Source organism: Crassostrea angulata, chromosome 4 (genome assembly GCF_025612915.1).
Source record: "Crassostrea angulata isolate pt1a10 chromosome 4, ASM2561291v2, whole genome shotgun sequence".
In the NCBI taxonomy this organism is placed as follows: Eukaryota; Metazoa; Mollusca; class Bivalvia; order Ostreida; family Ostreidae; genus Magallana; species Magallana angulata.
Genome location: NC_069114.1, coordinates 10,967,750 through 10,984,332, shown reverse-complemented (window position 1 = coordinate 10,984,332; position 16,583 = coordinate 10,967,750). Strand labels below are relative to the sequence as shown.

General features: G+C 31.7%; 1 protein-coding gene across 1 annotated transcript; it reads left to right on the top strand.

Annotated features, from left to right (window-relative positions):
* The first annotated feature begins 1,583 nt into the window (after positions 1-1,583).
* On the top strand, positions 1,584-16,072 carry LOC128180932 (uncharacterized). Its single transcript, XM_052849138.1, has 16 exons — positions 1,584-1,698; positions 3,000-3,145; positions 5,720-5,800; positions 6,011-6,082; positions 7,616-7,710; positions 8,630-8,711; positions 9,369-9,569; positions 9,915-10,041; positions 10,425-10,541; positions 11,120-11,226; positions 12,527-12,657; positions 12,896-13,029; positions 13,715-13,809; positions 14,198-14,309; positions 14,704-14,864; positions 15,698-16,072. Exons 1-16 carry the CDS (start codon positions 1,584-1,586, stop codon positions 15,773-15,775), a joined length of 1,854 nt encoding a protein of 617 aa, XP_052705098.1. The 3' UTR covers positions 15,776-16,072.
* Positions 16,073-16,583: the final 511 nt, after the last annotated feature.

Below are 16,583 nucleotides of genomic sequence, written 5' to 3'. Positions count from 1 at the left end.
GGCACTTGACCAAATCCGTCTGACTGATGGGAGTTGCTGAGAGTAAACAAATATATCCTGCATTTAAGTGTTGCTTCAAAAGAACTGTTTTAAACCACGAGTAAATGACTTCTAGAAAATAATTTGAAAATTGTTGTGAAATCCATAAACACGTTCATAAATGATCCATGTTATTTCAATAAAATGTATGAATTAACTAGTGTGTGTGTGTTATATTTTATTTATTTTGAATATTTATTAAAAACAAGACGCAAAGTAACGTGGCTACATAGGAAGATGTCACAATGCCGTTACATTATAAGCCTATTTAGGCTTGATATTATATGGCTACTAGATTTTCTTTTTTTTTTTTATAAATAATGCAAATTGTCACTCAAACTACGAGAGGATATTGATGTATTTAACGCGTGTTGTCTCTGTTGCCTGTCATGCAAACTAAAAATAAGTTGTTTAATATAGCATTGAATCATGATTTTTGGAAGTATACACTCTCATAACTGCAGCGGTGTGTGCATACAAATTGAGTAACGCGCGTTAGCGCGTTATGAAAATTTGTATGCACACACCGCTGCAGTTATGAGAGTGTATACTTCAAAAAATCATGATTTAATGCTAATATTTACATTTTTTTTTAACTTCTTGCCTTGTCTGCAAAGTGATTCATACCTTAAAATTCCTATCTTATCCTAAGGGTAAGTTAATATTAATGGAAAAGCCACAGTAACAGCCATAAGCGTGAACTTTGATTTTAGCTTGTGACGTTGCAGTTTACAGCGTTCAACGTTTGTGACGTCATAATAAAACTCGTCAATTTGACCTTTGACTACTTGTTGCATTTAGAGGCATTTAAACATCACGGAATTTAATGGAAAAACACAGTAGAATGTAAATATAAGCATTTTAACAACATTAAATAAAACATGATTAATAGACCAAAATTGGTTTTTAGAAATGCATTTATATTAATATGCATGTCAGGCGAGCGATGAAAATTAATCATTGTGAATTTGATATCTGAAATATTGTTCACTTACAAAAAAATATAGATAATCCAAGTCTTCATAGAATTTCATAAATGATATATCAAAATATATTTCAATAACCTCAACACCCCCCCCCCCCCTTTCGAAAAAAAGAGATAAAAAAAATAGAAAGAAACAAAGGAACATAAGCTGTAATAAGCTGTTAAATAAAACAAATCAATGCATAGAAATGTCTTATATATTTTCACTTATATAGAAGAACATTTAAAGGGACCTTTTCAAACATTATTTCCTCTAGTATGTCCGGTTGTTCATTTAGTATGACCCACTGAGAAAATAATCCCTTAGAAATACATTACAACTCTGGCAAAACATCAACTTGTAATGCATTTATTTTTCCCAACTTGTCACAGAAAGATGGCCTTTCTATTGCGCCACAGATCATTAAACACACCTTCCTTAAAATAAAGACTGAAGCAATAACCATTTAAAATGACACATATGTAACTTTGTATAAAACATTCCAATTTTTTCTATGAGGAGCAGTTCACATTTTTGCATGCTATAGAACTTGACGCAATACCCATTATCGGCATAGATATGATTGAAGGCACAGTGATGCTTGCTTGCTTCATCCTGATATTATCAAGCGTCGATGCATTCGCTGATGAAGGGAATATGAGTGAGCTTCAGAGGTTGTTGAGGACGAAACACCGTAAGTTCTGGAGTTATTAACGTTTTGGTATGTAAAGATAAATCCGCTGTGAATGTTGATGTTCAATTTTCTTATGATGAAACCATGATAGTTTGGTGTAGCAAAGTTTTAGGTAACAGGAAAATCTGATCTAAAAAATGAATCCCGAGTCTTAGATTAAAAAAATACTTAGTTTAGTATATATATATATATATATATATATATATATATATATATATATATATATATATATATATATATATATATATATATATATATGTATGTATGTATGTATGTATATATATATATATATATATATATATATATATATATATATATATATATATATATATATATATATATATATATGTATGTATGTATGTATGTATGTATATATATATATATATATATATATATATATATATATATATATATATATATATATATATATATATATATATATATATATATATATATATATATATATATATATATAGATATATTGTAAAATTGTTTGTAACTACTAAAATACAAACGGATTATTGTTTTAACAATACGAAATATCAATTCTGATTTTTCAAAAATTATATTACGTCTTCTCTAGTATTAAATGATTTTAATTATATGCAGATATTAAAAAAACAGCAGGGGGATATTTAAAGCAAACAAAATCAAAACCATACAGTTTAAAATACATAAACATTGTTTTGTGTAAACTTATTGTTAATTGTGACTTATTGTTAATGACGTCAACAGATACATAATTATGTTTGTTATGCATATCATTCATATGAATGTGGATTGTTTTGAACTAAAAATAAATCACTATATGTTTTCTGTTCATTTTAAAACATATTATTGATCCTTGTGTATCGGTCCATATACCCGTATCAACGGATGTAGAATACATTTATTTACATTTTGAGATGATGCATTGTCATTTTTGCCTAAAGGTAAACAAAGGTTCATCATCAAATAAAAATTTATTCTAACGACAAGAGTGTTGCTTTACGATATTATCGGACAAATAAAGCCAATTGTTTGATAAACCACATATATTTAAATGGTTTTTTATCTTCAAGTTTGTTTTATTTTTCCTATAATTTTAACTTATTTTCAATTTCGTTTACAAAGAGTGGTATTAATGACGTAAATTTTAAATGCAGTCCTATTGTGCTTAAAATATTACTTGGGCGCAAAATATCAACTTACATATAATGCAAATGCATACTTTAAAATACTAGTAAGAGCTAAAAATTTATCTCATTTGAAACGAATTAATTTACACACTAGTAACACATTAACAATTCATATACTTCTAGTTAAAACGGTTGCAAGGTCCCCAAAACCCATGGTGAAACAGGAACTACCGTTTGTCGCAAAATCGAGAAAAAATAGAATAGTTTGGAGTGACTGGGAAGAAATGGAGAAACCAGAAAATTGGCACAAGCACATGATTAAAGACTGGGTAAACTGTTTATACCATGAAATATAAACCCAAACTAGGAGACAAAAACTATCGAATGTATATTTTCAACGAAAACATCCAAATCCCCCAAAATATATGACATTAGATAATTCAGATTTTGTTGTAATGTCAAACTAAGTTTTCTTTTGTGGGCTTATAAATTAATATGATGGTGTTTGCCTCAAAAGCAAAAATGTAAGCTATTCCAAACTTTCTGATTACGAAAATAACAAGATATCTGTGAGCCAATGCTCACTAGTGATACCCCCGCTCTGATGTGAATATGCAAAATAAGCAAAGTCGACATTTAACAGAAAGCAGTGGCATCCGATTGGTACAGAAATATATCCCACAATATGGCATGCCTAAACAAATAGTGTGTTAAAATTTCAAGCATCTGCGATAAATAGCTGCTGAGAAATCTTTGAGGAAAATTTGTTTGAAAATTTTGGCTAAAATAAACAAAGTACTCATTTAACAGGAAGATGACGTCCAATTGGCACAAAAATATATCCCACGATATGGCATGCCTTAACAAACACTGTGTAAAAATTTCAAGCATCTCTGATAAATAGCTGCTGAGAAATCTTTGACGAAAATTTGTTTGAAAATTTTAGCAAAAAATAAACAGTCATTATTTAACAGGAAGTTGACGTCCGATTGATATAAAAATCTATCCCACAATATGGCATGCCAAAACAAATAGTGTGTTAAAATTTTAAGCATCTGAGATAAATAGCTGCTGAGAAATCTTTGACGAAAATTTGTTGGAAAAATTTGGCTAAAAATAAACAAAGTCGTCATTTAACAGGAAGTTGACACCCGATTGGTACAGAAATATATCCCACGATATGGCATGCCTATACAAATACTGTGTAAAAATTTCAAGCATCTGCGATAAATAGTTGCTAAGAAATCTTTGATGAAAATTTGTTTGAAAATTTTGGTTAAAAAATAAGCAAAGTCATCATTTAACAGGAAGTTGACGTCCGATTGATACATAAATATATCCCACCATATGGCATGCCTAAACAAATAGTGTGTTAAAATTTCAAGCATCTGCGATAAATAGCTGCTGAGAATTCTTTGACGGAAATTTGTTTGAAAATTTTGGCTAAAAATAAACAAAGTCGTCATTTAACAGGAAATTGACGTCTGATTGGTACAAAAATATATCCCACGATATGGCATGCCTATACAAATACTGTGTAAAAATTTCAAGCATCTGCGATAAACAGTAGCTGAGAAATCTTTGACGAAAATTTGTTTGAAAATTTTGGTTAAAAAATAAGCAAAGTCGTCATTTAACAGGAAGTTGACGTCCGATTGGTACAAAAATATATCCCACCATATGGCATGCCTTAACAAACACTGTCTTAAAATTTCAAGCATCTGCGATAAATAGTTGCTGAGATAAATGCGACAGAAATTTTTGTTACGGACGGACAGACAGACAGACAGACAGACAGACGGACAGACGGACGGACAGACAGACACACAAGGGTAAAACAGTATACCCCCTCTCCTTCGGAGCGGGGGTATAAAAATGTTTTCGTTACAGGTAAAATACTAGCCTACACAACTTGCTGTTTAAAAAATACAAAATACAGATGCCGGATAATTATGCCAGTGCCAAAGTGGTATTTTCGCACACACTTACGACGCAGTTTCAGAAAAATCCAAATGTACTTAATGTAACATGTATACCATTGTCTAGAGGGTAAACAATCACTTTTGTTTTAAGTGGATTTCACCTGACAGGTGAGACAATTGCCTTTAAAAATTAATATCCCATAGGAAAATGATAATTCCCGTAGGAGAAATGATTCTGACAATCCTATAGAATTGTCTGAAGATCCCATATGAATAATATTTCCTATCGGAGAATGATATTTCCTGTTTGAATTTGATTGAGACAGGTACCTGTAGTTTTCCTATAGGAAATTAAGATCGGAATTGAAATTTCGATAGGAAGTTCTTGTATTCCTATAGGAAATTTTGATATTTCTATAGTAATATTGTTTTTCCTAAGGAAATTTTTTATCCTTTAGGAGTTTTTATATCTTACCTGACAGGTGATTATAAAGGTTGTTGTAAACTCTTTAAGCAATGGTCTTTCATATGGCTAATTTGAATATTTCTATATAATTATGCAGCTTACACGGGTGCAAAAATGCCACTTTGGCAGTGGCTAAATTATCCGGCACAGTGTTCAATACAATGCTTCTAAGTTTCTAATCTTGCAAGTCGTGCCAGAATTGAAACTGAAAAAGTTACAAAGTAAAAATTTGGTTTAGCATTCCACCTTACAGAAAAAAACCCACTTAGTCTAATGGTCAGGGAACGCTATTTTTTTTAAATTTCTATGTAAAAAATGATATAATTTGTAAGTGAATACAATTGTACATTGGATTTTGTTGGCGTGTTTATCAATATGATATGTTTAAAATAACAACTTTCAGCTCACGAAAAGAATCGTTAATGTTGCTGAAATTGACAATTTCATTTTCAATTGATATGCTTTAAAATATCAGCAGGCTTAGCAGTACTATATGTAATGCATTTCAGTATCAGGGTCCTCGCAATCAAGATGACCCTATAGCAAATCTCCTTCAGACGATGCTTACGTTTGACAAAAATGGAAGACCTCACATGGTAAGCTACCGATAGGCTGATAAACAATTCTTAAAAAGGATCTTTTTTAATATTAGATATTTTGAATAGGTTTAATTGTTGTACAATTAAATCAGCTTGAAAGAAACAATCTCTCGCTGGATGGTTTACTTTAGTTTTACCATAGTTTACATATTGTCAAGCAAAAACAAATAGCGTAATAGTCACTATGTTTAATCTTTGCTATTTCAGCCAAAGGGCATTGATCCTTCGAAAAAGGCATCTGCAAAGGCTGAAAATGAAGACAATCACTTTTTTTCAAAGGTAGGTTAAATACAAAGAATGAAACAAATTGGACGTTCTTATAAAAAAAAATAACATGGCACCCCTTAGAATGAACTGTCTCAAGTGCATTAAAGTCAGCGCAGCCTGTAGCTGAGGCAGATTGGCTGAAAAGCTCAAAAGAGAATTGTAAGAGGTTTAACGTCAGTAAAGGCTATGGTAGGAATAAATAAAGTGTAACCGGCAGTATTCGTATCTGGGATATTAATTTGGGAATCAGGATAGATCTGCATAAGATTGAGGTACCTGGTTCCCAATATTAATAGGAACCCAATACCGGGAAGTCTGCGGTGACAGTTTGCCCGGTACCCGGTATTAGTGGAAAATCTTTACATAATCAGGTCAATCAAAATACTCATAGTATCTTAGGAAAATTTATATCCTTTAAAAAGAAGCCTTACATGTTTATCTATTATTGTTAGAAAAACATATTACAAAAATATTAAATAACCTATATAATATAAGTCTTTGACCCCCATAATTCGCTATTTTTTTTTAGTGTTTCGGGTACAATAAATTATTATGTTATTCTTTAGATGAGTTATTATAAAAAATATTTTTCACTTATTCATTTGATTTATCTGCACTCACTGCCGTATATGACGTCAGTAGTGACGGTGTTTTTAGAATGCAATTAAAATCAGTCAAAGATTGACATTTTTTTTATCTTTTTACGAATGGGAAATAAAGAGCGCATGCTTGAACAAGGAATTTTTTTTGGTCACTTATAAGTCTTGGCAAGATACATCTCTAATAAAATGATGTTGTTTGTTCAAGCATGCGCACTTGCTTGAAAACAAGCTGTTGTATGCTAAAAATGCAAAATTGGCGGGAAAAAGTTATCTTTACGATGTCATATTTCTAAAATCTGGGCACTTGAATCAAAATGAAAATTGTGAGGAAAAAAAACATCACATATTTATCTGTACAAAGAAAAAAAGAATAATTATTACAGTAAAATGATGATGTTCATTCTAGGGGGCCATTTTAGGCCCATATCATATATCATCCTTCGCATAAGTTTTTTGTGAGATTTAGTGCAACACAATTGAAATGTAGCACATTCCAAACTTCTCAGGTAATTTTTTTATTCATTTGTTTTGTCAGCAGAACTGATGACAGAAAGGTATATATTGCACCTATGATCACCTGTCAATTTTATGGATTTGTCCATAATGTTTTTTTAGGTCATGGTGTATCCTTAACAGGTGAATGACATCGCTAACACATTTCTTTAAACTAAGAATAAATTTCACTAAGATTTGAAAATAATGGAATTATGAAAATTTCAAAGATCTCATCTTCAAAGAAATGCAAGTAAAATATGGTAAAGAAAAATGGAATAAAAAATCAAGAATTTTATGTGCAATATAAAAATAAAAGTAAACTTAACTCTGACGTCAATTTGAGAGAACGGTATAATTGCATGCTCGTGGTCCTTTTGACCAGGTACAACAGTAATTCCATTATTGATGTTAAGTAAAAAGTATATTAATTTTATTTCTACATTTCAAGGCTGATGGAAAAAGAAATTTTGCCGAGCGCGTGACTCTCTGGGAATATGCATACATTCCATACTATATAGACCCAACGTGTAAGTACACATGGATGTATGAATGCATTGGTCCCACAAGAAGAATGATTTGCTATATGTTAATGTTTATCCGGCCACAAATGTGTCCGTTGAAGTCAATGTATAATCATGGGTTGTGATTTAAAATTTGTAATCGATTATCATGCATAATTACGATTAGAATGAAATATATTTTTAGTCTCAAAAGTAAGCATGGTCTTGCAATTTGAATTGTTGTGACTTACATAAGTTAAGAGATTACTTAGTTAATATGGTTAGAAAAAAAATAACATCTATTTTACGACATTCAGTACTGTGAATATATAATTATAAAAATCTAATTTCACCTTATGAAATGATTTATTGTAAAAGATGTCTATTAATATGTCACGTTTATTCTTCGTCGAATTATAGTTGATTCAGCACAGAGAAAAACGATACTCGTGGGAATAAAGGAGTTCACGGATAAAACCTGCATCAGATTTGTTCCCAAAGAAATGGCTGCATGGTCAGCTCTTCCGCACCAAACATACATAAATTTCACTTCCGAGTAAGTACAGGGTATCTGTTGCCCATATGTCAGATACACTTCAAATCTAAGGCACAGTAAACATGATATTTAATGTTGGCATTTTGCTATTTGCTCCCCCCCCCCCCCCCTTCTTTTAACTCATGCGTGCATGTGATATAATATTAACGTCAAATGTAAGATTTCTTTTTTTATCGATAAATGAAATTATATTTAATTAAGTTTCGTAATGTGATAATGGAAAAGCAGTATAAATGAATGTTTTTATTCTTTGATATCACTCACTGTTATAAGTTTTCAAGTAACGATATTCAAACTACATGTATAACCTGGACACGCAATTTATTATATAATGAAATTCACTATTGTCTATAAATGTACAATTTTTTTTGGCATTGATACTATTTTCTCTTTCTTTTTACAACAGTTCAACATCCTGCAATTCATATGTCGGCCGAATACGGACTGGGTCTCAAACAATTGGGCTCAATAAGTGGAAATGTATCAATGTCAGTATGATAAAATTTTCAATCTACATTTTCTTTTGCGTATCAAGTTCATTAATTATTATATTTTCCAAAATGAAGTAAGATTTGAAAAAAAAAATTATAAATTGGTACTTACATGAAATGAAATTAAAATGATGATAGGTTTTCATACTTAAATAAAACGCTTCTAAATATCGTTTCTGAGTGTATGTCTTTAAAAACGTAAGAATTCGCAAAACTGTGACCCTTCTATAAAATTCAAAGCCGTTAAGAATGACTACATGCAATCACGAGGATGTCAAATTTTATCTTGTTATTTTTTAACGTATAAAAAGACCATTTCTACGAAACTCAAACTGTATCCTCACATCAGAGAACTACAGTCCTTTTTTTATATACAATAAAACACAGTTATAGCGAACACGCTTATAATGAATTGACGCTTACAGCAAAGTGATTTTCATTCCCCGTGACTTTATTACAAAGTCATGCTGTAAACTTGACGGATATAACGAATTACGCTTATAACAATGCAAAATCGCCCGTCCCTGGCGCTTCGTTATAACCGTGTTTTACTGTACGTATTCAATTGTTAATGTTTTTATGAATATTCTTATTTTGTAATCAGTGTCAAGTCTAAATCAACAATTTTGTTTACTTTTACATATTAAATAACAGAAGAAAACTGTAGTTCACGAAATCATGCACGCCCTCGGACAAGTTCATGAGCAGCAACGTAAAGACAGGGACCAACACATTATAATGCACTGGAACAACGTTATAGGTGGTCGAAACAACAAAAACATGGAAATTCTCTCCATTGGTTCTCATGACAGAACTCAGTATGACCCCACTTCTTCCCTTCAATATAGTTTAAAGGTAAGCCATACGTTTTTCCAATATCCTAAAACTTATTACCTGGATTAAGTATTTATATTACACTAGATCGGATCTCAAGTTCGAGTCCCTCAGCTACTTTTTTCATATAAACTGAATTAGATTTTTTAATAAATTCATATTTTATTGAAATTAAAAATTGTATATTTTCCCGCCTATTTGTATCGGAAACAATTGACGCATCATGCCATCTTTCAAAATCAAACACTAGTATTTTTCTGTTGATTTAATAAATAATTTCAAGATGTAATGAAACACCTTTTAGTGATTATTTATTTTTATATTCTTTATCTAATTTGATTTTGTTACTCGATATCGCTATAACAGGCATTCACTAGTAACCAACAGAAAACGATGTCTTTCCGAGATTCAACGCTTGAATCCTTAGTTGGTTCATCCAGTGGGCTTACTCACCTAGACGTACGAGAAATCACCCAGGCCTATAATTGTGCTTGTGAGAACTACCTATTTTCCGTTCTTTGTACATACGACCTATATTTTAACTTTGTGTCAAAACAATTTAAAAATTTTGTGTTACAGTTAAAAAAATATTGACGACATTTTGGCACAGGAGTTTGGCCTAGACTCTCCCCTGATAATTCTTTTTTTCAGCGCAAAGTCTTTAAAGTTCAACAAATGCTTGATTTCTAGATTTAAATGAAATAAAATGTTTACTTACCTATTGGTGTATATGAAAGTCGTTTATCATGATGCTTTTATTTTGTGTGTAAAGTGGCACATGTTTCAAACTTGCTTGAAGTTAAACCAATAAAAAATCAAATAAATTTTAACAGTGTAGAATTTGCATTGAAACCAAAGTTGTCTCGCTTATTTCAGGGCACTGCACAAACCGAGTATATTGTCGAAATGGCGGATTCGTGGGCGCGGATTGTACGTGTGTCTGTCCCGACGGTTTGTCTGGAACTGATTGTCAAGAGGTGGTCGGGGACCCAGGTGACAAGTTGACATAAGTTTAAACATGATTTTAGACATACAAATCCGGAAATTCGGAAATATTTTATTTTCGCCTTTTTGTTCACTGTTGTTGTCGATCTGCGAATTTAAGACTTGTCGAATCAAAATAACTTTTAAATGATGTATTGATAAGACAAAAGTATATCTATAAAATCGCGGTGTCTTGGGGAATTCATAACGGGACAAAAACTTTTCCAAATGAAGAAGGGCGAAAAAGAAAGTGCTAGAATAACAGTAACCTTTAACATGTTTGGATAGTTGTGAATGTAGAGAATAGTGTAATAGTGAAAACCAATTTAACAAGAGCTTGAACTTTAAGTAGGATGTAACAATCTATTTGTTGCGTCAAAACAAGTTAAAATGACGCTGGTTTCAAGCGAAATATACACCGTTTGCGGAGTCCTAGCTCAAAAACCAGACAAGTCTTATTGTTTTCAAGAGCTATGACTGAGTAGCCTACAATGAAATAGACATGCCTACGTCACATTGCTGTTTGACACAACTACCCAATGTCCAAGCTCTTGTCAAAATGGTTCTAATGTTTTTGCTGATTTTAGATTGTGGAGGAGTAGTATCATTAGATGCCGTCGACTATGTTGACCTTAAATCTCCTAATTACCCGAATAGATACCCAACGGATAAAGTCTGTACAGTCATTCTTACGGTAAGCGTTCAACAATGTAAACATGTTTAACACATAAAAAGTATGCGTAGTGATCACCTGATAATGCAGGTATTGAGTTGTATATTGTTTGTAGTTAAGGACAAACTATTTGAATAAAAATATATTTTTGATTGAATGGCAACACTGAAATGAAATGAACCCGAAAAAAAGAATTGCTGTCACTCTATATAATGTATGCAATGATTTCAGGTTTAGATAACTCATATTGTGTTGCAATGATGTTACATGTATGTTGGTTACTCATATGGTTTGATAGCAAGACGTTAACAGACCTTGATGGCCACCTGAGTACCAAAGCCACAAGAAAGAGAGACTCATGTTTACAATTTCAGATTCATTTTGAAATTGAAACCTTAGTCAGAAACTCCTGATTGTTATCACCGTTTTTATTATTTAATGTTTTAAACATCAATATATAAAAAAACAGAGGAGACAAGATTTGGGGTGAAAATCAAGTGGCCTGGAATATACATGTTCACTCTATACCAATATTTGCCACCACCTCAAAATTTTGCGTTTTCATTATGTGGCCATATTGTCGACCATACTTAAAGATTCGGAGCTCTGGCCCATGGGTCGTGAGGTTCACATTTGAAAAAGATGGCTTCATGGCGTCGTAACCATGGGTTCAGTTTATATGCACCTGCTGTGGAGATAGAGAAGACGATTTTTCAGGTTAAATACGTTTTTACTATATTGTCTTCACCCAAGTGCACGGTCCCCTGACCCAGGTGCAGTGAATTTCATGATCATAATCGATCATCCTGCATTCAGTTTATCTCCCACTTTATTGAAAGTTAAGAAGATTTATTACACCTTTACTTTATAGTCATATTGGTGTACTTAAGGGCATGAATCCCTGACCCAGGTTTTATGATTTTTTAATTACATTTTGGTAGCGGGTTTCATAGATATATTAATCAGGTATTTAGTTTTTTCTTGAATATATAATAAATTAGAAAAGAGTTTTCCAAGTTCTAATAAATTGTACATGTTCACAACATGTATTTGGCCGCTATGAATCCACCCAAGGGTCTGAACCCTTGACTCATTGGTCATGAATTTCCCAATCCATGTGTAGGATAAGATAAGATTTTTTTTAAATGCCTATTTGCATAGTTTGCTTCAAATATCACGTGCAGCACCTACGGTTTGATTCAGGTGACCTTGAAAATATTTTTAGCTTCTGAAATAATCTACTTCTGCGATAATCAATGATAATTTTATAGCAATCAAGTTGAAATGTATTAGGTGACTATAATCAATGCTTGTCTTGTAGGCGCCGACAGGAAGTAATATTGCACTTGATGTTGTGGACAATAAAATGAACCTGAAACAGTCCACGATAGACAATTCTTGTAGTCATTGGTTGGAAGTACGTTACGTTTCGCCTGAAATAATGGGTCCAAAGTAAGGGTCTAGTGAAAAGCTTATATCATTCAAACACTATGTTTTAGTTAGGAAATAGGATTGGGTAGATCTTTTAAGTATTAATTAAATAGCTTACGACGTTCTTTCAATAATGGATTCGTATTTGACTAGATATATTATTTTTGGAAATGAAAATAATAATAATTATTACATGTCCGACACGTTCCAAACAATTGAACTCTATAATACGTTTGTATAAACGTTATTGTCTTTGCAGATTCTGTACTCCGTTTAAACGCATCGTTTCAAAAAGCAACACGCTGATGATGCGCTTTGATAGCAGGTTTTCTAAGGATGAATACCCTTATTCTAACCAAATGTTTCACTTAAGAGCAAGCACGGGTGGAGCAGGTACATGTATGAATAACTATATTCAATGAAAAATTGATTATTCAACACTATCTAGGGAATGTAAAAATGTGTAACGACGAGTTGAGCAAAGGAAAAGTCTAAAAAGCCACGTATTCATATTATATTGTTAAATGAAATCGAATAAGGAGAAGAAGTGACCTGCTTATGGTTAAAAGATATAAATTAACCTTTCAAGCAAGATGTATTTATGGAGCAACTTTGAGTGCCAAATTCATGTTCTATTTTTAAATTCCTTAGCGTTGAATGCTATTGAATTCTTAGCTTTCATAAAATATATGAAGCATATTGGAACTAACATAATAATAAATGCAGAACATTGTCTTTGATATAAAATCATATCATGAGTTCGTGATTTTTGAACAGAATTTTCGCCCTTACAAAAAAGTAAACAATATGAAGAAAAGTTATATATGCATACGTAGTCTCCCCATGAAATAAAAATTATGGAGCCCAGCAAGAAGAAAAGAAAAAAGTAAAGAATGGCTAACTACATGACGCAGCCATTCCTATTTATGTAACATGACAGATTTAATTTGAGATATTGCTACTTCAAAAATTTTAGTGTTCATCTATAAATGGAAAGACACCTGAATAACGTAATCAAAAGTTGTAACCAAAGTGTTTAATACTGTCATATTTATAAACCTTTTATCTTATATAACAGGACCAAGTATTCAAGAGCTGGGGTTTGATAAAAGCTGCAACTTTGACACTGCTGAAAATTGTTGGATGTTGATGAGAGGAGTACATATAATACGGGTCAGAAAAAAGGATTCTAATGTGTCCAATTTCAAAACATTTATTTCTACCTTTTGTTCTAGTCAGACAATTATACTTGTATACTTTTATTGTTCATTTGAATTCGGGGGGGGGGGGGCAATTTTCTTGGATTTTGGATATTTTTGCCTATGATGGGCATGTTATTTCGTGGATGCGTAGGTTTTTGGTTTCATTAAGATAACTAAGTAAACTCTTTTTTTTTAATTTGTTTTTGTCGAAGATGTAAATTTGCGGGGAAGGGCTACAGAAATTCAAATGATTCTACAGTGTTTGTAACTCTTGTTTACACTGATACTTCTTTTAATTACAAATGCAGTGTTGAACATAAACTAAACATGGACGATAACTCCTGCGATTTTATTTTTAGGATGCATTTTCTGCGGGGATGAATCCTCCAAACGGGGGGAAAGGGACCCCGGGTTATGCCTTCATAAACACTCAGACAAACTTCATTCTGCAAACACCATCGGGTACATTAGGTACGACAGAACTCATTTCAAATACATACATATATGCATAAAAAATTAAAATCTAAATGTTTTAAAAAAATTTAAAATTCTTCTTGAAGATGCATTTTTATCATGAATTAGACTGGATTTATAGCATTCTGATAAAAAACATATGTATACTGAAGGATAACTTAACGTTTGGACACATCTTAAATGAAGTAATTTGTAAATGAATGGCGCAAATACTTTAATTTTTATCAAGATAAAAATTAATATGATTTTGTTCATAATTTGAAATTCAAAATTAAAAAAAAAATCTTCAAGAATGTCTAACAGACGTTAGCTACTTAGAAACGACGTCCCAAATGCCGGTTTCTAATGAATCTTTATCAACAATGTCGATAATTTCATATTCATTTCATAGACGGCGAGTATTGCCTCACCCTCAGTTTTTATATGAGAGGGTCTTCGGTGTACTTTGGGATCTACAAGGCGGGACCTGGCTGGCTATGGAGCACATCAGACCCTGGAAACGTCTGGAAATCTTTGACAATGACATTCACTTGTGAATCAAGCTCATATATGGTAAGGACACTTGTAATGGCATTCAGAAGTTGGAGTTCTATTCGTTTTTCGCTATTCACTATTCGAATAGCGAATAAAAATCTGTGATCGGTTCGCTTTTCAAATTACCGTAAACATGTTAATAGACGTAAATTCAAAATTTCATATAAACTTCCCTTTTTAATTGAAAAAAACCCCAGTTTTATTGTAAAAATTATTACTTGCTGACCTAACCTGAACATTGACATAATGAACAATTAATTAGCTAGCCTGGCGAAAATGCGACATTTCGTGTAATACAGTTATAATGGAATTTCTTTCAAGGGGCTGGCTAACACCCTGTATCCCATATTTGGGCCTTCATATTTGGTGAGGATGGGGCCCTGGGACAGCCCAGTCCACCCTCAAAAGGAATTGGGTTTACACGACCAGTGAGAGGCTTAGCTACCCTGGCAAAAATGCGACATTTCGTATAATACAGTTATAATGGGATTTCTTTCAAGGGAAACCCTTTTGAGGGTCGATTATGTTCATTGATTTTTTTTAAATTTACGTTAATTAGCATGTTTACGGTAATTTTGAATAGCGATCCGACCACAGGTTTCTAATAGCTATTCGAATAGTGAATAGAGAAAAGCAAATAGAACTCCAACTTCTGAATGCCAACAACCTACATGTAACATAAAAAAATTCAACAACAAACATAGCAAGTAATGTATGGAATTAAAATTAATCGTACTTGCTTTTTTATTGCATTAACCTACTTCGTTATCACCACATGTCATCATCTTATACTGTATGTAACCTATATGTGATAATTCTATGGATCTAACTCTATTCCTCTTACTGAACAGGTAATATATGGGCAACTAAGTTCTTCTGGATTAGTTGCTGTTGACCAAGTTAGGATCCAGAATGGACGTTGTCACTAAATTTTAGAATATTATTCATGTCTATTTTATCAATTTTTCCATATAAGCAGTAAATTGTAAAAGATAATAGTTTATGTATCAATTTGTCATTAGCAATAATACTACTGAGTACAGTATCCAGTGCTCTTTTTATAGAAAACTAAAGTTCAATTTTAAAATTGTAGCTTTATAATCAAACTGTTTCACATAAACGTTTTTGTCTGTTTCTCTCTCTGTCCTCTAATCTGTTGTTAGCTTGTCCCTTCATCTTTGTATTCTCTATAAGTAAATAAAATGTATATGTAAAAGTTAAAATATCTACACTACAACTATTATAAATATATATGTATATGTACCTTGATTTTTGTTGGAGGTATCGTCTTAAACTAAACTATGTATTTGATCCAAAAATGGATCATGTTTATACTAGCAAAAAAATAAAAAATAAAATAAAATAGTCAACTTCATTTACTCATTATATGTAAAATTTATATTAGTAAAAAAAGAGTATGTGAATTTTTTTTTTCAAATCAATAATTTTTGCTTAAAATCAAAACAATAAGTACATTTACTGATATATCGTATTTAATCTGTGTAAATTATATTTGACCTTATATTTTTGTCTCGATCTTATTTTAAATTTTTCTGGACATTATTTTATCATCATTCTGAGAGTGTTATTTAATCCTCAACTGCATGTACATTTATTGTTTTTTTCTTTTACATAGTTCAGTTATTATTATATACTAATCATATTTTGCCTTTACATGTATACATGTATGTGTTATAGGATATAATAAAGATTATCTTTATGAAATTATAAGCTTTT